Raw genomic sequence first — 23,500 nt, forward strand, 5'->3', positions numbered from 1 at the left:
CATCTGTCGCCTTTGTCTGCATAAACTTCGTTTAGAAACACGTCATCAAAAAACGCTGAAACTCGGCCAATAGCTGACACGCGGAAATAAAAAAATATATCTTTAGACAGCTTAAAGTGTGTAGTTTTAGAATAAGTCGGTGAAATAAAAAACATGTTTTCAATTAATATAAATCATGTGAAACCAAGTACAGGCACAGATTTTCCACCACAGCTCATTATCTGATAATGAGCTGCGACCGGACACGCCCCCCCCCGCTATTTACAGGTAAAACAGTTCACACGTTAAGTCACACACACATACGCCCCCTGGACAGTGGCATAAAAAACAATGCCAGAGAATTTACCTTTTCATCCAAAGAAGATTGAGTTTCCGACGAGGAGCGTTTGCATTTAGAAGAGCGAGGACTTTCCAGCAAGTTGCTAGGATGAGTAAGTTATTTAGTCTTACATTCTGATCATATAAAACTAATATTGTTTGTAGACAGCTCTGCCTCGCTTTTGTCAGCATTGCCTTTTAATGTTACAACAGAAATCCGCCAATATCTGTTCATTTGTAACATAAACTGTTTGTAATTGTATGCCCTAAATATTGTTGAAGTTATATAGTTATATTTTAGCCTCAGTTCAGTTTTGATTAGTGTCACTTATCCTGAAAGGCTGTTATGTAGTGTTAGCTAACAGAGATGTTCCGGAATGCTGAGGTGTAAATGCTATATGTACAATGCATGCTAACAAATATATATTGTTCAAGTGTATTCATTAAAAATACTGAAAAATATATTGTTTGGTTATTTTTAGGAATGTGGCTGCATCACCCCTGCCTTCACTGGAAACTCACACCAGGCCACGCAGGTGTCACTCCATTTAGAGTTCGACCGAGAATCATCCAGAGTAAGTACATATTTTATATTTTCTTAAATTATATTTTAGTTTGAATCATTATTGCATTGTATGACATATGCAAACAACTTTACCAATGACACAATTAGTGATGTGTGTGTGTGTTTCATAAACAGATGTGATCAAGCACCTGCTCCAAAAAGGGCAAAGGCAGCACACACAGTCCACCATGTCATGGACGGATCAGACAGATAACGACACAGTTCCACAGACTCTGCGATTCCTGCCCGCACGTGAACCTGGACCTCAACTGAGGTCTTCTGACTCTCATTCTCCATGTAGTCTATATAAAATGTTTTTCTCTGAGAGTGTCAACTCTGTGCCACAACACAAATGCTCAAGCTGCCAAGTCAATAGCCAAGGGACGCAAATACGAATGGAGCGATGTAACTGTGAGGGAGATGTATCACTACATTGGGCTCTTATTTTACATGGCAATGGTAAAGTTGCCCTCCATCATAGACTACTGGTGACAGAGCAGTATTTTCACAGTTCCCTTTCCAGCAACATTTATGTCAAGGGACAGATACAGGACAACTTCGTGGAATGTACGCATGAGTCACCCAGATGCAAACAAAGAAAATGACAGAAAGAGGGGCACATCTGAACATGACCGTCTGTTCAGAGTGAAACCGCTTATGGACACAATCCCTAAGACATGCAAAGCAATTTATCATCCTAGAAGACATTTAGCCGTGGATGAGAGGATGGTAGCATGCAAAGCTAACACTGGGAGGACACAGTACATGAAAGCCAAGCCAACTAAGTGGGGGTTCAGGTTGTTTGTTCTTGCCGATTCCTCAAATGGATACACTATTATTATTTAATGCATAGTATTGTAGCCCTACAGGCTAGGATTTGAGGAACCCTACTGTAGTGTATTGTTATTGTTTTTGTTGCACTCTTTTTTTATACATACTGTACTGTATTGTTTTATTGTTACACAATTCCCTTTTTAATGCCGTCCTTGCTAATGTGTATTTTAAATCAACCACAAAGGAAACACATTCTTTCTTGTAGTACTGTACTTCTCACTCAGATCCTGGCTCAGTGATCCACAGCTCATTATGTAATCGACAGCTCATTATGCGACTCATTGTCTACGAAGCTGTCAGTCACAGCATGTCGACGCCTCTTCGCATATGGCCTTTCAAAGTAGAAAGTGTCTTTTAAATTTTAAATCAAAGTATTGTTTAATGTGAATAAGCAGGCAGGATGATTTTCACATGATAAAAAAAAAAAAAAAACTACATTAGAAGATCTGTTCTCAAAAAGTCTTGGAAAAACATGTTTACTATAGGTTTTGTGGCCTTATTTCAGTGAGTTTTTTTTTTTTGCTTTTTCAAAAACCACACATAAACCTTATTTTGTCAAAAAAACAAAACACACACGTATAAGTTGTTTACATATTATGGTAGCCCAGTTTGTGTTGAATACAGTGTAATAAGTCTTTTGTCAATAATATATTTTAAAAGCAACTAAAAGAACCAAATGTAAGAGCATGTCCAAATCTCTCAAGGGGCCAAAAACACCCTCAGACTCCAGAGGGTTAAATCTTTAGTACTGCAGTTTACAAATGCCTTAAAGCAAACCAAAAGACAGATAATGCACATTTTTTAAATAAAAGGCCTTTCAAAATGAGAGAGATTTCCTCAGCATACCACAACACCATAATTAAACAGCATGTGCATACGAGCACAACAGAATGTAATAGAGAATTCTGCATTTTTAAAACCTTCAAATGCTAATGAGCCAGCAGAGAGGATTCACTGCAGTTAAACATTTAAATCTTTTAAAAACATTTAAAAACTACCTCTTGGTATGTTGTTAAAGTTAAAAGGTACCTTAGAAGAATTAAATTATGCTTTTTGTATTCCCGTTGTATATAAGTATTGGTACACAGTTACAAGAGGAAATCTTAAAGGCTATATATTATGGCTGCAACAACTAATAGATTAAATCGATAATAATCGAAAATGAAAGTCAACCCAGCCACTTCTGGGTGCCGGTCCCAAGCCCGGATAAATGGGGAGGGATGCATTAGGAAGGGCATCCAGTGTAAAACGTGCGAAATCAAATTTGTGGACCACAAACCAGCATTTCATACGAGGCCCAGGTTACCAACAACCGCCACAAGGAACAGGTGGAAATTGGGCTACTGTTGGACAGAGGAGGAGAAGGAAAGAGAGAAAATGTCTACAGAGACAGCAGGGAAATGAGAAGTGTAGGACAGTGGAGTTTAGAGTTGATACTTTAAATGTTGGTTCTATGGTTGGTAAAAGGGAGAAAGGTAGCTGATATGGTGGAGCGGAGAAAAGTAGATGTGTGTTCATGAGACCAAGTGGAAAGGGAGTAACGCCAGGAACATTGGAGGTGGGTTTACGGTGTTCTACCATGGTGTGGATGTAAAGAGAAATGGTTTAGGGGTAATCCTGAAGGAAGAGTACAGTAAGAGTGTAGTGGAGGTGAAAAAGTTTCTAGATAGAGTGAAGAACGTGAAGCTGGAAGTTGAAGGGGTGATAAAAGTTGGAGATGGAGGAGAAAGAAAACTTCTGCATTGAGTTAGATGAAGTGGTAACAGGTGTATCTAGGAAAGAAAGATTAGTGATTGGGGCAGACTTTAATGGGCATGTTGGTGAAGGTAACTAAGGTGATGAGGAGGTGATTAGTAGTTATGGCCTAAAGGAGAGGAATGTGGAAGGAAAGATGGTAGTTGATTTTGCCAAAAAGATGGAAATGGCAGTTATGAATACTTGTAAGATGGAGAAGTTATAAAGTGATGTATAAGGAAGAAAGGATTTGTACCGATTGGCCAAGCAGAGGGACCGAACTGGGTAGGGTGTGCAAGTTAGAGCAATAAAGTATGCAGATTGAAAGGAGGAAGTGAAAGCAGCGATTAAGATTATAAAGAGTGAAAAGTCGGTTGGCAAAGATGTCATACCGGTAGAAGCATGGAGATGTTTAGGAGAGGACTGTGCTGGTACCGTTCTTTAAGAATAAGAGAGATGTGCAGACCTGCAGTAACTACAAGGGAACAAAGTGAATCAGTCACACGAAGTTATGGGAAAGAGTAGTGGAAGCCAGGCTGAGAAGAGGTGTCCATCTGTAAGCAACAGTATGGTTTTATGCAGAGGAAGAGCATCACAGGTGCATTATTTGCACGCGCACACACACACACACACACACACACACAATCATTGGATGGCATGGAGAACTGCGATTAAAAAAATACATAAATATTGAAAGTGTTTCTAACCCCATGCTCAGATTTTCATAAAATAATAATAAAAAAAAAAACATGCAAAGAGATTTTTCCAGAATCATTTTGAACAGTGTTGAGATATTTAAAGTCTTCTTAGTTATATGTTGATGACTATTCTGTTATTGTTCCACAATTTGCACTTTCTGGCTTATCTTCACTTCTAAGACACTCTGCCTCATTAAGATGCTGTCTGGCAATAAGCAGTAAGCACTGAGCAGGACTGGATGATCAGAGATCAGAACGTCTGTCTGTAATGGTCAGGACCATGAACTTAACTGAGCTCCGACTATGTTGTGTCTACCCACTATCCAGACAGTGCGAGGTGGGGTAGGGAAGGTCAGAGTCCGATGGGCTCTCAGGTGATATGGAAATCAATACAGGCCTCAACCTGTAAACCATTGTCTTTACTTACTGTTACTGCACTGACTTTGTATATTAGTTGTACAGAGAATACGTGATGGTTGAACACTCATTTTTATAGTTTGACTGTAACTCAAATAGAAAATCTTCATCCAGTAAACACATTCACCTAAAGACTTATTTTACATCGAGGGAGCCCTAATAAAAATTATTAGAGCACCTTTAGCTAATTATTAAATTTCCTCCAAAGAAATAACGTCAACAAATAACGTACTACCCCTTTGTAGTACCGATACAGGGCAAACTACTTTGAAAATAATTTTTATTGTGCATCTAACATCTTATAAGAAACAATGTACTAAGTTTCATTAGGATCCGTAATGTTATGTAGAAGAATTTACAATGCGTGAGAAATCGCGTTATTCGCGAGTTAGCCGCAATCCAGGGCGAATTTTTCAAAACCCTTTCTTAGTGAGCACCTAAGACCCAAGAGGAAGGTATGTTCCAAATTTCATTGCAATCCGTTCAGTGGTTTTTGAGATTTCGTGTTGAGTGAGTGAGTCAGTCAGTGGTATTTGAGCTTATATATATATATATATATATATATATATATATATATATATATATATATATATATATATATATAAAAGTTAGTGTTAGATAAGCAGTTAAAGCATGGTACGCAGCAAACTGACAGTCTTTTGGTTTATGGTGTGTACCGCACCGTTTGCTCTAATCGGATGCAGTCAGCTGTTTTTTCGGCCAATTCTGCATGACAAATTGGATGCGTAGTGTGTGGGTGACAAAAAGAACTCCTGTTGACTAACTTAAAAAAACTAAATTGATAAAGGAAAAAAAAAGATGGAGTAAAGAGGGAACTCAGACACTAGTTCATTCTAAGTAGACATGACTGAAAAGAGTTACACAAATCTGTTTATTATTGTAGCAGGTGTAAATGCTGCTTGCTTTAGTTATTTACAGTTTATTCTCCTCCGGTTCCCCTGTTTGAATGCTGAATATAGACTACTGCTGCTTGCTGGTATGGGAGACCAAGCAAGCGCAGAACATAGAGGCACTGTTTGGTGCATCTGATGCACCTGCCTAAGCATCTGCCTAAATTGCAGAACAATCGGCCAATGGTCATAAATTTTGGCCCAAGGTGGCCCCTTAATTTCAGTGTCTAACTGAACTAGGGCTGCACAAAATTACAAAAATTAATCGAGGCAAAGCTTTGTTTAGTCTATTTTACTAAACACAGAGCACTGTGTTCCCTATGGACCATTATTACTGGCACACCACCCAGTAAACTCTGGAATAAAGACCAGTTTCGTTGGCTACAAAAGAGATCCTCTGTCACACAAGTATTTTTGGAACTGTTGTAGTACTGTGGTGCTTTTATTTTTTTTTTTAAATAATCCTTATGTTGTTGTGAGATCCAGGTCCTTACACTTCCAGTTTTGCTAACATGGCCAAAAGAGAATCCACCTTGTCTTGTAATATGGTGATATCAACAGAACAGGTGGAAAATTACTGCTCCTCCATACTAGCTGAATCACTCTACTACTAATCTACCATTATCTGGATACTCACCTATTACCAGTCAAGGTTAAATAAAGAAATTAATAAATTAAATAGAACACTGAAAACTAATTTTAAAGTATGCACTTTGTGTTAGGTAGAAGGTATTAAATAAATAAATTTAAAAAACAGACTTTCAAAATTTTGTGATTGCTGGTCACCAATTTATCTAATTAGTAAACAACTTACATTCATCTCATTCATACAACAGAGCAGCTATGGGGGTTAAGGGCCTTGCTCAAGGGCCTAGGAGTGGCAGCTTGATGTGGCTCAGATTTAACCCCATGAAATTCAGAGCCAAAGTCCAAGGCTTTACCCACTAAGCTACCACCTCACTTGATGTAAACCAGTCCTGATTTTGTACTCTGATGCTTCTGTCAAATAAAAAATAAATAAAAAAGCTAATTCCAACTCCAACTGGTATCAAACTAAACCTCCGATCAAACGGAGAGAACTCTAACAATTAGTTGACAGAACATCGAACAAGATGAAGCAGAGGTGCTAGTGTTCACACACCAACAGCTTCAAACTTCAAGCAGACATGTTTATCCATAAATAAAAATAAATAAATAAAAAGTTGGAATTAGGCAAACATTTGAAAAATTATATTTTATGTATACAGTACTGTACTTAATATTTTACGGACTATAAGCCGCTACTTTTTTCCCACGTTTTGAACCCCGCGGCTTAAACAACAAAGCGGCTTATTTATGAATTTTCCCTGGGTTTTTCCCGGTTTCACAAACTTCAAGCCAAAAAACTGAGCCACATACATTAGACCAATGAAATTTCTGAACGGAAACGGGAAAGAAAAAAAAAAAAACCCGACGCACCTCACCTGTGTTCTGAGCTGCACGGCATCTGGAGAAAAAAACTTTTTTTTTTTTTTTTTTACGCACGACGATGCCAAAAAAAAAACTCCAGAGAGAAACAGTTGTGAAAGGAAGGAGGAAGACAGTGAACAATGACTTTCTTGGTAGGCTACTTTTTAGATACAAGCCGTTGTAACGCGTTGTATCAGGGTCAAGGGAGAGCTCGCTAACTCCAGTTGCAACAGAAATCATATAAGCACAGACAGGTTTCCAAAACTCATGCTTTTTTTTTTTTTTTTCTTGGCAACAGCGTTACGGGTTAGTCAAAGAAACTTAGAAATGAGCATCAGAAAATAATGAGGACATATTCCTCGGTCTTGCACACATGCAGTAATAGCGGAAAAATGCGGCAGCAGGCTATTCCCAAAATACCGCTCTGCTCTTAAAGGAGCCACAACATATTTCACCCGTTACACCGTGTAACAGACACTGTCTTTCATTAAAGCCTGTGTAAAGTTCATTAGTTTCAGTGTAGACATATACACAGGTGCGGCTTATTTATGTTCAAAATAAAAATCTTTGTCAAATTCAGTGGGTGCGACTTGTATATGGGTGCGCTTTATAGTCCGGAAATTACGATACTTTATTTTATAATTAATACTTTAAAGTAATAAAACTAATACTTTATAATAATATATTTCTTAACAAATTTCATTATTTCTACATAAAACTCAGTTTTTTGGTCTATCGTGCTATCTGTAATAAAATAAAGTTAACTAATCTAGAAGCACTCTGCATCAATTGTAAGCCTTTCTACTCGCCGCGGGAATTTTCCTCTTTCATTCTGGTCAGTGTGTACATTCCTCCATAAGCGTGTGTGAAAGCACTGCGCCAACGGCTGGCCGATCGGATCACAGACACTGAGCAACAACATCCAAACTCCGCTGTAATTATTCTCGGAGACTTTAAATAAGCAAACCGCACATGGGAACTCTCAAAATTCAAACAGCATATTACATGCCCAACCAGAGACAAAAACATTTTAGACCACTGCTACACCACAATAAAGGATGCATATCACTCCATCTGCAGAGCTGCTTTAGGACTCTCTGACCACTGTCTGGTTTATCTTCTCCCTATACAAGCAAAAACTTAAATCTGCTTTAAGTAAGGACTGTAAAAAGATGGACCAATGAAACAGAGCAGGCCTTACAAGCCTGTTTTCACTGCACCGATTGGAGTGTTTTTGAAGCTGCTGCCTCTGATCTGGATGAGCTCACAGACTAACATCTCATATCAGTTTTTGTGAGGATATATGCATTCCTACCAGGACTCATTTGACATACATCAACGATAAGCCATGGATCACAGCAAGACTCCAACTGCTTCATCAGGCCAAAGAGGATGCCTACAGGAATGGGGACCGAATCTTGTACAAACCCTGATTCAGTGTGGAAAGGCCTAAGGGACATCACAAGCTACAAGACACCATCCCCCAATTCTGTAGAGAATAAACAAACGGTTTATGACCTGAATCGTGTTTTACTGTAGATTTAAAACTCCCGGTCTCACACCTCACACTCTTCCTGACCATCTCACCACTCGAAAAACAAACCTCCAGTCAGGTCCTCAGAAAATAAAGTAAGAAAGCACCAGGGCCAGACAGAGTTTTACCAGCCTGTCTAAGAACCTGTGCTCACCAGCTGGTGTCCATCTTTTTACAGATCACTGAAACTGAAGTGCCTTCCTGCTTTAAACGTTCCACCATCATCCCAGTCCCACACAAAACAAAAATTACCGGACTTAGACTATAGATCTATTGCCCCGAACATCATGTGGCCATAAAGTAATTTGAGAAACTGATGTTGGCTTATTTGAAGGACATCACTGGACCCATGCAGGCCCCCTGCAGTTTGCTTACCGAGCAAACAGGTCTGTGGATGATGCGGTGAACATGGAACTGCACATCATCCTGCAACATCTGGACAAACTTATGTGAGGATCCTGCTCGTGGACTTCAGTTCGGCCTTCAACAAAATCATCCCAACACTGGTCCAGACCAAACTAACCCAGCTTTCTGTTCCTAGATCTACCAGTCAGTGGATTGCCAGCTTTCTGACAGATAGGCAACAGCTAGCACGACTGGGGAAATTCATGTCAAACAGCCAAACTATCAGCACTGGTGCCCCACAGGGATGTGTTTCCACGGCTCTTCTCCCTGTACACCAACGAGTGCATCTCTTAAGACCCCTCTGTCAAGCTCCTGAAGTTTGCAGACGACACTACAGCCATCCGCCTCATTAACGATGAATCTGCATTTAGCAGTGAGGTTCAACAGCTGGCTGTCTGGTGCAGTCATAACATGATTAGGATAACATGTCCACGGCTGTCTGGTGGAGCTCAACATGCTCAAAACAGTGGAGATGATTGTAAATTTCCGGAGAAACCCCCTGCACTCTGCCCACTCACCATCATGAACAGCACTGTGGCTGTAGTGGAGTCATTCAGGTTCCTGGGAACCACCATCTCTCAGAGCCTGAAGTGGGACAATCACATCGACTTCATTGTTAAAAAGGCACAACAGAGGATGTACTTCCTTTGTCAACTGAGGAACTTCTACTTGCCACAGGAGCTGCTTAAACAGTTCTATTCAGCCATCTTAGAGTCTGTCCTATGCACTTCACTAACTTTCTGGTTTTGCTCAGCTACACAATCAGACATCAGTAGACTACAGAAGACGGATCAAACATTTTAAAGGATTATTGACGCTCCCCTGCCCACACTTCAAAAACTGTACACATCCAGAGTGAGGAAAAAAAAAACCCAGAAAATCACCCTGGATCCCTTACATCCAAACCATATGCTCTCTGAACTTTTGCCGTATGGCCGAGCAGAACACCAAGCACCAAGACAACCAGGCAAAGGAAAAGTTTATTTCCCCAGGCTATCTACCTCATGAACACTTAAAAGCTCTAAAATATGCAATAAAATAACATGCGTGCAATACCACTTTTACTAATCTAAATCTGTATTTTTATGTGCAATTTAATTTCTATTTTAAAAAAAAACTGCAACTGGATTCTTCTGTCACCAAAACAAATTCCTTGTAAGTGCAAACATACTTGGCAATAAAGCTCTTTCTGATACTGATTCTAAATGATTCAAAATTTTTTTTATTTTTTATTCTTGCATGCAATTTTAGCAACAAAATATTTTTTAAATAAATTACTTATTATAAAAAAAAAACTTTAAAATTTTTTCTTGTATATTTAGTATTGCTCTTTAATGAAGAAAAAGTACCTCCTATCCAATTACTTGATTACCGTAATTTCCGGACTATTAAGCGCACCCAAATATAAGCACTGAATTTTACAAAGATTTTTATTTTGAACATAAATATGGCGCACCTGTCTATAAGCTGAAGGTGCCTACACTGAATGAAAGACAGTGCATGTTACACGGCTTGTATCTAAACAGTAGCCTGCCAAGAAAGTCACTTGTTCACGGTGTTTCTCCTTCCTTTCACAACAATTTCTCTCGAAAATATCGTCGTGCCAAAAAAAAAAAAAATAATCACCATCGGTGGAAGCTTTTCTCCTGATGCCGTGCAGCTCAGAACACAGGTAAAGTGCGTTTTTTCATGCCTGGTTATTTTCAGCGTGACATCGCCTTTCCTGTTGACAGTGCGAGTGGGAGGCAGGTCAAACGTCAGAGGAACCTCATCCATATTTATGATGTGGTGCGGGCCGATTCAGTGGGAGCGCAGCCGATTTGACAAAGAATTTCATTGGTTCACCTGAACCCTTTCGGCAATTTCATTGGTCTAATGTTATGGGGCTCAGTTTTTTGGCTTGAAGTTTGTGAAATCCGGAAAAACCCAGGAAAAATCCATAAATAAGCCGCTTCATTGTTTAAGCTGCGGGGGAAATACGGTAATCATTGGAATATTTGGTAGAATACTCGCTAAAATAATCGAGAGCTACAGCCCAAATCTAATTAATACAACTACTTAAATCTCTAAATATAAGTTATCTGGTCAGTACAATGCAAGGCCTGAAACCCTCTAAACAGAGTGCCTCATGCAAGACAAACCGCTCTACGGTCAAATATAACCTGTAGAAAAGCAAGAGCTGAAGAGACCACTAAATTAATATTTTGAAACTACAAAAAGGAAGCTACAAGGCAGTAAGAGCTGAGATTGCAAGACATTATACTGCTACATGCCCTGAAATCAAGCAAATAAGAAAAAAGAAGATTAAGAACATTAAATGACCCTCTGGATCATCAGATATAGTGGATACTTTCCAGGCAACAGCAATTGAACCTATAAGAAAGAAAGTAAAAAAAATAAAATAAAAAAAGAAATACATTTAAAAAATAGTTACAACTGACAGTCTTGAAAGACACGAAGATATAGAAGGAGAGATGAGAAAATACACTCAGAACATTTTCACCCACAGGAAATTGTTCACCAACTGCTGAAAGAAATGAAGAGGGATATGAAATCTGACCATAACGCAGCCTTTAAAACGGAAGCCGGGACTTCCGATTTTGTTGATGTAAGAGAGAGCAGCGGAGACGAGGACCTCCCAACCACACTTCTTTCAAACCTATTAAATTCTTCTCTCTTTATGTCTAATTACTTCACAACATAAAATATAGGATCTACACTTAATTAAACTTTCTTTCGGCTTCTCCCATTAGGGGTCGCCACAGCGGATCATCCTCATGTTCGATTTGGTTTTTACGCTGGATGCCCTTCCTAACGCAACCCTCCCCATTTATCCGGGCTTGGGACCGGCACTAAGAGTGCACTGGCTTGTGCAACCCTAATGGCTGGGGTAGGTTCCCTGACCGGGGATCGAACCCGGGTCGCAGCATTAAAAGCGCCGCATCCTAACCACTAGACCACCAGGGAACCAAGGATCTACACTTAATTGAGAAAGAGAAAATGAGCAATTTAAAGCAGAAGCAGAGTACTGCACCATAGCAGGTAAGCTAGCAATTATGGCATCTAATGATACTGCTAACAGCAAGGACACACCTGTTAAAGACAACCCTGACAATTTGTTAATGGGTCAGCTAGTCTCCAAACTGGCAAAACAACGGGCTAAGAGAACATGGCAAGCTTAATTCAAGATTCAATCAAGCCGTTGCAAGCCTCTCTTGACACGTTAAGGGAGACGGTATGCTTGTTTCAACACCGACTCACATCTACTGAAGTATTAGTTGGTAAAATCTTTGAAAGGCTTGTGTGTGTGTGTGTGTGTGTATATACACATACACATATATACATATATATATATATATATATATATATATATATATATATACATATACACACACACACACACAAAACACACATTTATATATATACATACAGTGGGTATGGAAAGTATTCAGACCCCCTTAAATGTTTCACTCTTTGTTATATTGCAGCCATTTGCTAAAATCATTTAGGTTCATTCTTCTTCCTCATGAATGTACACATAGCACCCCATACTGACAGAAATACACAGAATTGTTGCAGATTTATTAAAAAAATAAAACTGAAATATCACATGGTCCTAAGTATTCAGACCCTTTGCTCAGTATTTAGTAGAAGCCCCCTTTTGATCTAATACAGCCAGGAGTCTTTTTGGGAAAGATGCAACAAGTCTTTCACACCTGGATTTGGGGATCCTCTGCCATTCCTCCTTGCAGGTCCTCTCCAGTTCTGTCAGGTTGGATGGTAAACGTTGGTGGACAGCCATTTTTAGGTCTCTCCAGAGATGCTCAATTGGGTTTAAGTAAGGGCTCTGGCTGGGCCATTCAAGAACAGTAACGGAGTTGTTGTGAAGCCACTCCTTCGTTATTTTAGCTGTGTGCTTAGGTTCATTGTCTTGTTGGAAGGTAAACCTTCGGCCCAGTTTTTGTCCAGGATATCCCTGTACTTGGCCGCATTCATCTTTCCCTCGATTGCAACCAGTCGTCCTGTCCCTGCAGCTGAAAAACACCCCCACAGCATGATGCTGCCACCACCATGCTTCACTGTTGGGACTGTATTGGACAGGTGATGAGCAGTGCCTGGTTTTCTCCACACATACCGCTTAGAATTAAGGCCAAAAAGTTCTATTTTGGTCTCATCAGACCAGAGAATCTTATTTCTCACCATCTTGGAGTCCTTCAGGTGTTTTTTAGCAAACTCCATGCGGGCTTTCATGTGTCTTACACTGAGGAGAGGCTTCCGTCGGGCCACTCTGCCATAAAGCCCCGACTGGTGGAGGGCTGCAGTGATGGTTGACTTTCTACAACTTTCTCCCATCTCCTGACTGCATCTCTGGAGCTCAGCCACAGTGATCTTTGGGTTCTTCTTTACCTCTCTCACCAAGGCTCTTCTCCCCGGATAGCTCAGTTTGGCCAGACGGCCAGCTCTAGGAAGGGTTCTGGTCGTCCCAAACGTCTTCCATTTGAGGATTAAGGAGGCCACTGTGCTCTTAGGAACCTTAAGAGCAGCAGAAATCTTTTTTTAACCTTGGCCAGATCTGTGCCTTGCCACAATTCTGTCTCTGAGGTCTTCAGGCAGTTCCTTTGACCTCATGATTCTCATTTGCTCTGACATGCATTGTGATCTGGAAGGTCTTATATAGACAGGTGTGTGGCTTTCCTAATCAAGTCCAATCAGTATAATCAAACACAGCTGGACTCAAATGAAGGTGTAGAACCATCTCAAGGATGATCAGAAGAAATGGAAAGCACCTGAGTTAAATATATGAGTGTCACAGCAAAGGGTCTGAATACTTAGGACCATGTGATATCAGTTTTTCTTTTTTAATAAATCTGCAACAATGTCAACAATTCTGTGTTTTTCTGTCAGTATGGGGTGCTATGTGTACATTCATGAGGAAGAAGAATGAACTTAAATGATTTTAGCAAATGGCTGCAATATAACAGAGTGAAAAATTTAAGGGGGTCTGAATACTTTCCGTACCCACTGTGTGTGTGTGTGTGTGTGTGTATATATATATATATATATATATATATATAAATAAATATATATATACACACACACACACACACACAGTGGGTACCCCCACTGTACCCCCCCCCCCCCTTTCTGGTGTAATGATAGATGATAGCCTCTGCTACATTGCCACTCAAGTCACATCATGAGAGATTTATAACTAATTAAGCAGTGGAATGTTTGTGAAATGAGATTCCTCTGATTCATTGTCATGAAAAGTTCAATCAGTTGAATCGAACTCAATTTCATTTTTATAGTGTTTTAAACAAGGGAAATTGTCACAAAGCAGCTCTAGACAAATATATTTAAAAGAATTCTTGATATAATGAAGCAATAGAACTATTTTAGCATAATGCTGCCACCTAATTTCACAGCAATAAATTAAATGTTGCATTTTAAAATGAAATAACACACCCAATTGCAAAAGAAAATTAGGAAAAATATTAAATTAAAATATAAACAGAATGAAATGTTGAATATTTCTATTGTGTGTGTGTGTGTGTATATATTATATATATATATATATATATATATATATATATATATATATATATATATATATATATATATATATATATATTTTATATAGTGGCTTGGGGTTCCTGAAGAAGTTTAAGTGGTAAAGAATGGATAACCGTGAGCAATGCCAGTTAAACAGGTTTCTGCGGCTTGTTTCAGTTGGGGGAAACAAGCATAGGGAGCATGTTGGGAAGTTTGGTTTTGCATTATGTTTATTAAAATGTTGCTTTATGTAATGTCTTCAGAAGTACTAAAAGGTGAGGAAATGTATATTGCTGATTGCATCTCTGTGCTGTGTTTGCCTGTTAACATTTATATTTGCACATGTCTAACATGGACAGATTTAGATAAATTTCATGGGGGGTCGAAAGTTAGATTTGTTAGCTGGAATGTTAAAGGCCTAAATGGCCCAACCAAAAGAGGCAGGATTTTGGCATATTTTAACAAACTAAAATCAGAAATAATATATCTACAGGAAACCCACCTATGCATTTGTGATCAGTTTAGACTCAGGAAATCATGGGTGGGACACATTTTTCACTCCAATTTGAATTCTAAAGCAAGGGGCACTGCCATTTTAATACACAAAAACATCACATATGTTATAGTCTCTGGGAGTTTATACCATGTTCTTATTAGTTAATGTATATATGCCCCTAACCAGGATGTGAGTTTTATTAATAAGCTTGTTTCTTTACTACCAGATCTTAACTCCTATCTCATGATATTTGGTGGTGACAAATACTATTATGGATCCAACCCTCATTTGTTATAATCCCAGGTCTTTATCCGGCTCTAAGATGGCCCAAACCTTATCCACATTCTTAGCAATTTCTGTATCCAAGCAGCAGACCATATTCCTATTTCTCACAAGTACACCACTCCTATTCAAGAATCGATTACTTCTTTATAGATAAATCTCTCCTTCCTTCTGTTGAACAAATTATTTACCTATTGTGGAATCAGATCATGCTCCTGTGCATTTAAATCTTATTTGAACTCTGATGTACAATGAACTACCTCTGTGGAGACTAAATACCTCCTTGTTATCAGATCATGCCTTTTGAACATTCAAAACTACAGCCATAGATAACTTCTTACTACATAACAGATCAGAATCTATACCAGCATCTACATTGTGGGAAACACAGTGGTTATCAGGGGAGAAATAATATCATATACTTCAACACTTTATAAAAAAATGTAAACAAAAATTAGATCATTTAATTGATTCTATTAGAAGATTAGATTGCCTCTATTCCACATCCCCCTCACCAGAACTTTACAGGAAAAGGAAGAACCTTCAAATTCAGTATAACCTGTTATCAACAAATAAAACTGAATGGTGCTTATTACGTGCTAAAGGATATACAGTGAGGAAAATAAGTATTTGGACACCCTGCTATTTTGCAAGTTCTTCCACTTAGAAATCATGGAGGGGTCTGAAATTGTCATCGTAGGTGCATGTCCACTGTGAGAGACATAATCTAAAAAAAAAAATCCAGAAATCACAATGTATGATTTATTTGTATGATACAGCTGCAAATAAGTATTTGAACACCTGTCTATCAGCTAGAATTCTGACCCTCAAAGACCTGTTAGTCTGCCTTTAAAATGTCCACCTCCACTACATTTATTATCCTAAATTAGATGCACCTGTTTGAGGTCGTTAGCTGCAAAAAGACACCTGTCCACCCCATACAATCAGTAAGAATCCAACTACTAACATGGCCAAGACCAAAGAGCTGTCCAAAGACACAAGAGACAAAATTGTACACCTCCACAAGGCTGGAAAGGCCTACGGGGAGAATGCCAAGCAGCTTGGTAAAAAAAGGTCCACTGTTGGAGCAATCATTAGAAAATGGAAAACGTTAAACATGACTGTCAATCTCCCTCGGACTGGGACTCCATGCAAGATCTCACCTCGTGGTGTCTCAATGATCCTAAGGAAGGTGAGAAATCAGCCCAGAACTACACGGGAAGAGCTGGCCAATGACCTGAAAAGAGCTGGGACCACCGTTTCCAAGGTTAACTGTTGGTAATACACCAAGACGTCATGGTTTGAAATCATGCATGGCACGGAAGGTTCCCCTGCTTAAACCAGCACATGTCCAGGCACATCTTAAGTTTGCCAATGACCATTTGGATGATCCAGAGGAGTCAAGGGAGAAAGTCATGTAGTCAGATGAGACCAAAATAGAACTTTTGGGTCATAATTCCACTAAACGTGTTTGGAGGAAGAAGAATGATGAGTACCATCCCAAGAACACCATCCCTACTGTGAAGCATGGGGGTGGTAGCATCATGTTTTGGGGGTGTTTTTCTGCACATGGGACAGGGCGACTGCACTGTATTAAGGAGAGGATGACCAGGACCATGTATTGCGAGATTTTGGGGAACAACCTCCTTCCCTCAGTTAGAGCATTGAAGATGGGTCGAGGCTGGGTCTTCCAACATGACAATGACCCGAAGCACACAGCCAGGATAACCAAGGAGTGGCTCTGTAAGAAGCATATCAAGGTTCTGGCGTGGCCTAGCCAGTCTCCAGACCTAAACCCAATAGAGAATCTTTGGAGGGAGCTCAAACTCGGTGTTTCTCAGCGACAGGCCAGAAACCTTATTGATCTAGAGAAGATCTGTGTGGAGGAGTGGGCCAAAATCCCTCCTGCAGTGTGTGCAAACCTGGTGAAAAACTACAGGAAACGTTTGACCTCTGTAATTGCAAACAAAGGCTACTGTACCAAATATTAACATTGACTTTCTCAGGTGTTCAAATACTTATTTGCAGCTGTATCATACAAATAAATAGTTAAAAAAATCATATTGTGATTTCTGGATTTTTTTTTTTAGATTATGTCTTTCACAGTGGACATGCACCTACGATGACAATTTCAGACCCCTCCATGATTTCTAAGTGGGAGAACTTGCAAAATAGTAGGGTGTTCAAATACTTATTTTCCTCACTGTATATACATGAACATGGAGAAAAAGCAGGTTGACTTTTAGCCTACCAATTGAAATCTAATGCTGCCTCTCAGCTTATACCTCAAATTCACAACAGCGATAATTATTTAATCGTTAATCCCATTGATTTTTATATTAATCCCATTTTAGATTTCTATACTTCTGAAAGCCCTAAATTAAACTCTTAAAATTTTTAGACAATGTAGATAGACCCACCCTTGATTCAGTGCAGATTCTATTTGGAAAAACACGTACGAACAGAGGAAATTCTAAATGCAATTACATTAATGCAGAATAAAAAAACTCCTGACCCAGATGGCTAACCAATAGATTTTTATAAAAAATGTGCAACTAAATTAGCCACTATTCTTTTTGATATGTTTGAGGACTCTTTTAAAAAAGGAAGCTTGCCAAAAACCTTAAATGAAGCGAACATAATTATTTTGTTAAAACCTGGCAAAGATCCCTTAAAATGTAAATCTTACAGGCCAATCTCCCTCCTAACCGCTTGATAGCTAAACATCTAAACTTGCTCAAGACCCTGTCCCTCAGGTTGTTATTTCACTAGACGCTGAAAAAGCGGTTGACAAGGTTGAGTAGAAATATTAATTCTCGGTGCTGGAAAGATCCGGTTTTTAACACATTTTCTCTCACTGGTTATTATACTTCTGCCCTTTGGCATCGGTAATTATAAATAGAGTATGTATAGTGCATCAGGTTTTAGATACTTAGAGATAAATATTACACAGAATTTTTCTAACCTTTACAAAGAGAATTTTGCTTCTTTAACTGAAAAGTAAAAACTTGATTAAAAAAATGGAATCTGCTGTTTCTTTCCCTTGCAGGAAGAATTCATTGTGTAAAAGTTAACATTTTACCAAGGCTTTTGTATTTGTTTCAATGTATCCCAGTCTTTTGACCTAAATCCTTTTCCCAAAACTTAGACAGTCTGATCTCATAATTTATATGGGGTGGAAAAACACCTAGGATTCGGAAGGAATTTCTCCAAAGACAAAATTTTTTAAGTGGATTAGGCAATACTTCATTTTAGATAATATTACTGGGCTGCGAATATTTCAAAAGTACTTTATTGGCTCCAGAACCCCAATGATGTGTGGGTTGCATTTCAGAAGCTTATTCTTGTACTTCTTCATCCCTCCCAGCCTTAGCTTTATCAAAATGCCACTTTGTATTTCATTATACACGCAATGCCCAGTTGTAGCAACTACCCTCGAGATCTGGTCTCCATAGCCAGCCCTATATGCAAGAACCACCTATTCCTTCCAGGTTAATTGGACTCAGTTTTCAATCAGTAGCAACAGTAAGGTCTTGTCAAATTTAGTGATCTTTTTATAATGTTTTTGCCTCATTCTCAATTTTCTCTTCAAAATACAATCCAAAACCACTGCCCCACATATCTCGCCATTCCCCCTAGCGCAGGAATGGATGCAGTTTTAAGTATTTCCATACATTTGAAGGGAGTAATTTCTACTGTGTATAAAAAAAGATCTGGCTCATATGTTTTGGGCTTGCCCCAGACTGTTTGATTACTGGACAACTATATTTAAAATTCTGTCTGTGACATATATTAAGAATATTAAGCCTAGTTTTGAAATGGCAGTTTTTGGAGTACCTGAGCAAGGTACAGTCATGCCCAGGAAATGTCAAGATGCTTGTGCTTTTGCATGTCTTCTGGCTCAGAGAAGAATACTACTTGATTGGAAGTCAGACCACCTTTAGTCTCACTCTGGCTTAGAGATATGATGCTATTTTGGAAATTGGAGAAAATGTAATATTTTCTTAGAGGATCCACCAAACATTTCTATTTAGTATGGACTCCAATGATCTAGGCATAACACTTCCCCCAAACTTAATTTAATAGTGTAATTGGAAGGCATGTGCACATTGTAAAAGGTAATGCAGTCAGGTGCAATAGGCTAACAATGTTGTTGGTTATCTCCTCGTTATGTTGTTTGTAATGACATAACTTTGAGATTGTGTGTTAATTCCTTTTTGTGCGTTTAAAAAAAAATTATAAAAAGAAAAATTAAGCACCATTAATTTTCTGTGTCTGTAATGCTTCACTGTTCTTTCTTCAATAAATAAAGAAAAAGAAAGTAAAAAAAAAAAGAAAAAAAAAAGGAAAGCCAGGAGACAAACCTTGTGCCACTAAGCTACATATGGTGGAGAATTTAGGAAGTCAAAAGACCAAATGATATTCAATTACAATGGATCCAAACTGTTCCAATCCAATCATTTTTAACAATGTCCAAAAAAAAAAAAAAAATGGGGACAGCAAGATTAGGAGTGTAAAGGTACAGGTAACCCAAATAATTTCAGTACAGGCGGACCACAAGTTTTTGTAGTTTCCGTTTTGCACTTTAAGCGCAGCTTCAAAAATAAATAAAACATCAAAAAAAATTGTTGTTCCAGTATGCTGAAATAAGTAGATCTTTATAAAATTACATATTAAATGTAAAACACAAACACTTATATACACATCTGTATTACCCAAATGGGGTTTAACAAATAGTTTACATTTCATTTTTCAATTTATTAAATTTTATTTAATCAGTTTATTTGTAACAATTTAATCGAAACAATCAAATTAACTGTACCAAAATTTAATTTAGTCTACTGTTAAATACAAAATATTGCCTCAATATGATTACATAGAAAAATAATTATTATAATATTATGATAATTATAAATAAATCAGTGTAATACATCCACATTACATTATATGCACGATCACTTTTTACATTTTGTCTCAGCCAGCTCGATAACATTAGGTGCAGGGCTAACAATGTTGCTTCCCTGGATTATTTTGCATGACAGTAATCTTATCACAAGGTAGTCAGGCAGTCACACCTAACTGCAAGAAGAAGCAGCGCTCTAAATAATATTTTAATTTACATCAATAGCTTTGTGAATATTTTCATGCTAATCACAACTAGCAAAATCTGGCTATTTCTCTGTTTCTGACAGTTTAAACCTTTCTTGATATTATATGTATTCATGAAATTTAAATAATTTACATATATTGTTTACATCATAAATAGACTATAAATGCTTATAAATAATTTATAGGCCTCTAGTATGGTTCAAGTGACAAAAGAGATCAGCTAGTTTTGCAGTAGAGTAAAACTGGCCAAGATTAAAATAAGATAATATAATAAGATAAGATGTGGAAATTAAACATTTAAAGCATCTGTAAGGAAATACGTAACATTTTAAAACTTTTTTTTTTACAGAGACTTTTTACATTTCATTACACATTGTAATAATGTGCTTAATATACATAAAACTATTACTGTCACAAAAGCTGGAATATAGACACCCCAAAATTTTTCAATTTTACCATATTGAATGCGTTGATTTTTAAATAAAATATTTTTTTTTTAAAACAGAGTAAAAGACATTATGCTTGCTATAATTACATAAAGAAGAAATCGATTTAGTTTCAAAAAACCCTTAAACAGAAAAAAATGCTAGTGATAGTGTCTATAGACATTGCAGCTTTGTACACAGGTGCTTGGTCTAAATCAGAGGTATTCAAAGTTTAGAGAGCATTCACCTAGTGGGGGTACAATGGAATTGCAGTGCAGTAGTTTCATTGTGGTTATCATAAGCAAATGTGACAAACAATCGACATCATAAGCAAATGTGACAAACAATCGACAGAGACTAACAAGAAAATATATCACAGCTAAAAATAGTCAGTCTACATTTATCATTTTAATTTACTCCCCTTCCCACCTTTGTTGTACAATTCGTTAAATTAGTCCTTATCAAAGAAAGGTCCTTCATACTTGTCACATGTAATTTACGGCACAGAGAAACTATTTTTTTCACATATCCCAGAGATGTTAGTAAGTCACTGCCAAGAACATGTTAAAAAGGTCCAAACTATTTGTGTAATACATTGGAAATGACAATACAACTGTATTTGGGTAATAGAAGAAGCATCTGACCTTTGCTTGTTTTCCATCCATGACCGCAACACAAGAATTTGTAGTCCCCAGGTCAATTCCAATCACTGCTCCTTTGATTGCTTCTGAGCTGTAAGAACCATTAAACAAAACAAGACTTACATGTGTATACAATGGTTGGACAGTAACAAAGTAAATGAAATTAGTTATTGTACTTAAGCAGTTGTTTCAAATATCTGTACTTTACTCAAGTATTTCAGTTTGGAGAGACTTTTACTTTAACTTCAATACTTTTTAAAGTCAAATGTCTTACTTTTTACTCAACATTATTTTGCAAAATGAAAAGAAACGACTGATTTATGAGTGGATAAAAACGTAACTGGTCAAGCACACAGCAAGCCACCAATCAGGGTAGTGTGCACTGTTTTAACCTTGTTTTGAATGGCACATGGCAGTGGCGAATTTAGGCGACATGGCCGCTTGTTGGTATCTACTTTGCACGAACATACAGTTCAGCAGCAAGGAGAACATTCTGAAAGGAAGAAATGATGGAAGAAACTACTGACCCTAACTTACCACAACACCTGTGGCCTTATTTGCCAGGGTTTTTTTTTTTTTTAAGTTATTGAAAATAAGGTTTTGGGCTCATGACAATTTATTAGATATCAATCAGAGTTTGACTCATTAATATCATTCCATTAATAGATTGGTGTGCTAAAAGTAAGTTTTCACACACATACATTTATTAAGCAAATTGTCTTGATAATGATAATGGGAACATTATAACCATAATAAATCATAGTATTTGTATACTTAAATACATCTGAAGGCAAATACTTTTTTTTTTAATTATTATTATTATTATTATTATTATTATTATTATTATTATATTATTTTTATTTACTTAAGTGAAAGTTTAAATGAAGCACTTTTACTTGTATCTATACTTTTACTCAATTACATGCTTAATGTACCTGGTCCACCACTGAGAGTGTGTGTGTGTGTGTGTGTGTGTGTGTGTGTGTGTGTGTGTGTGTGTGTGTATAAAATTTAAGAAAGTTGAACTTTACTCACGCATATTGACGTCTAGATGTAATCTGAATGGCATGTTCCGTCAACTGATTCAAGCAAGCCTGGAAAATTATTAGACACAATATAACGATAACATGCACAACAAGAAAGGCTAAAACCTACAGGCTGTAGCCGGGAATATTCTCAAAATTAGAATTTTATAGAACAATAAAAAATAGCCATAGACTGAATAACACACTGGGAAGAAAAACAACAAAAAACATTTTCTGGCTTCTTGGTTTTTATCCCAAAAAATTTAACAGTCAAAATTGAACAGTCAGCACAAAACATAACCCTTTTAATGACCAGATGATATTCAGTACTGACAGCTTGATTCAAGCATGTAATTAAGCGCTTTTCTTGCGTTACGTCTCTTGACGTTGAGGGGAAAAAAAGCCTCTACATCCACTGGAAAAAAAAAGATCATTATATTTCTAGATATTTGGTAAAAATCTTCTTTATAGAACCCTCAAATTTGTAATGAAGAGCTACATAAAATAACCCACCTTTTTTACTGAAGCTGGAACACCTCGAACGCAGCTTGGAGAAAGGGTTCGTGAAACAGTTTTTGCTAAATTCAACATATTCCCTAAATTTCAAACACCGGTATACTATTAACGATTAAGGAAACAGCTAGAAATATTTTCCGTAAAACTGATTTTATGAAACCTCACAATCACTAGCAATAAACTGCTTCCACCTTTCCGATACTATGCTTCTGGAACTATCTTTTACACCACATGGCTTGATGACACCGCTAGGCAACACCACTCGGACCCCCTTCACGGAGCAAAGGAAATTTGCCTGATTGAAAACGTTTTAACTCCGTTGAACAAAAACGTTTGTGTAGTTATATAAACAATAGTATTATCATTATTATTATTATAGCAAACAAGGTAGTTTGCGATCGATCTAGATTTTCGTCTCTTGCAAACGAAAAAGGCTTGACTAACTGTGAATATATGACAGTTGGTAAGGCACATTACCGGACCACAATGCAATAAGCACATGAAGGTCGAAGTAGGACCCCGAAGAAGGGCAAACCAGACTTTATTCATTGTCACTCCTGACCATTAGCGTGTTTTCGACGCCATTTT

At 37.7% G+C, this 23,500-nt stretch overlaps 1 protein-coding gene across 1 annotated transcript in view; it reads right to left on the bottom strand.

Moving 5' to 3' along the window:
* Window positions 1–23,182, bottom strand: part of LOC310736626 (stress-70 protein, mitochondrial) — a 52,140-nt gene extending 28,958 nt beyond the window's left edge. Inside the window, exons 1-3 of the mRNA XM_083560296.1 lie at window positions 22,910–23,182; window positions 22,407–22,465; window positions 21,375–21,462 (exon numbers count right to left, since the gene is read on the bottom strand). Of these exons, the coding sequence (XP_083416422.1) occupies window positions 21,375–21,462; window positions 22,407–22,465; window positions 22,910–22,987 (225 nt within the window). The 5' untranslated portion in view covers window positions 22,988–23,182. The remainder of the gene's footprint in view (window positions 1–21,374; window positions 21,463–22,406; window positions 22,466–22,909) is intronic.
* Between the last annotated feature and the right edge of the window lie 318 nt (window positions 23,183–23,500).

The sequence above is a fragment of the Silurus aristotelis genome (assembly GCF_946808225.1).
Source record: "Silurus aristotelis genome assembly, chromosome: 14".
Taxonomy (NCBI): domain Eukaryota; kingdom Metazoa; phylum Chordata; class Actinopteri; order Siluriformes; family Siluridae; genus Silurus; species Silurus aristotelis.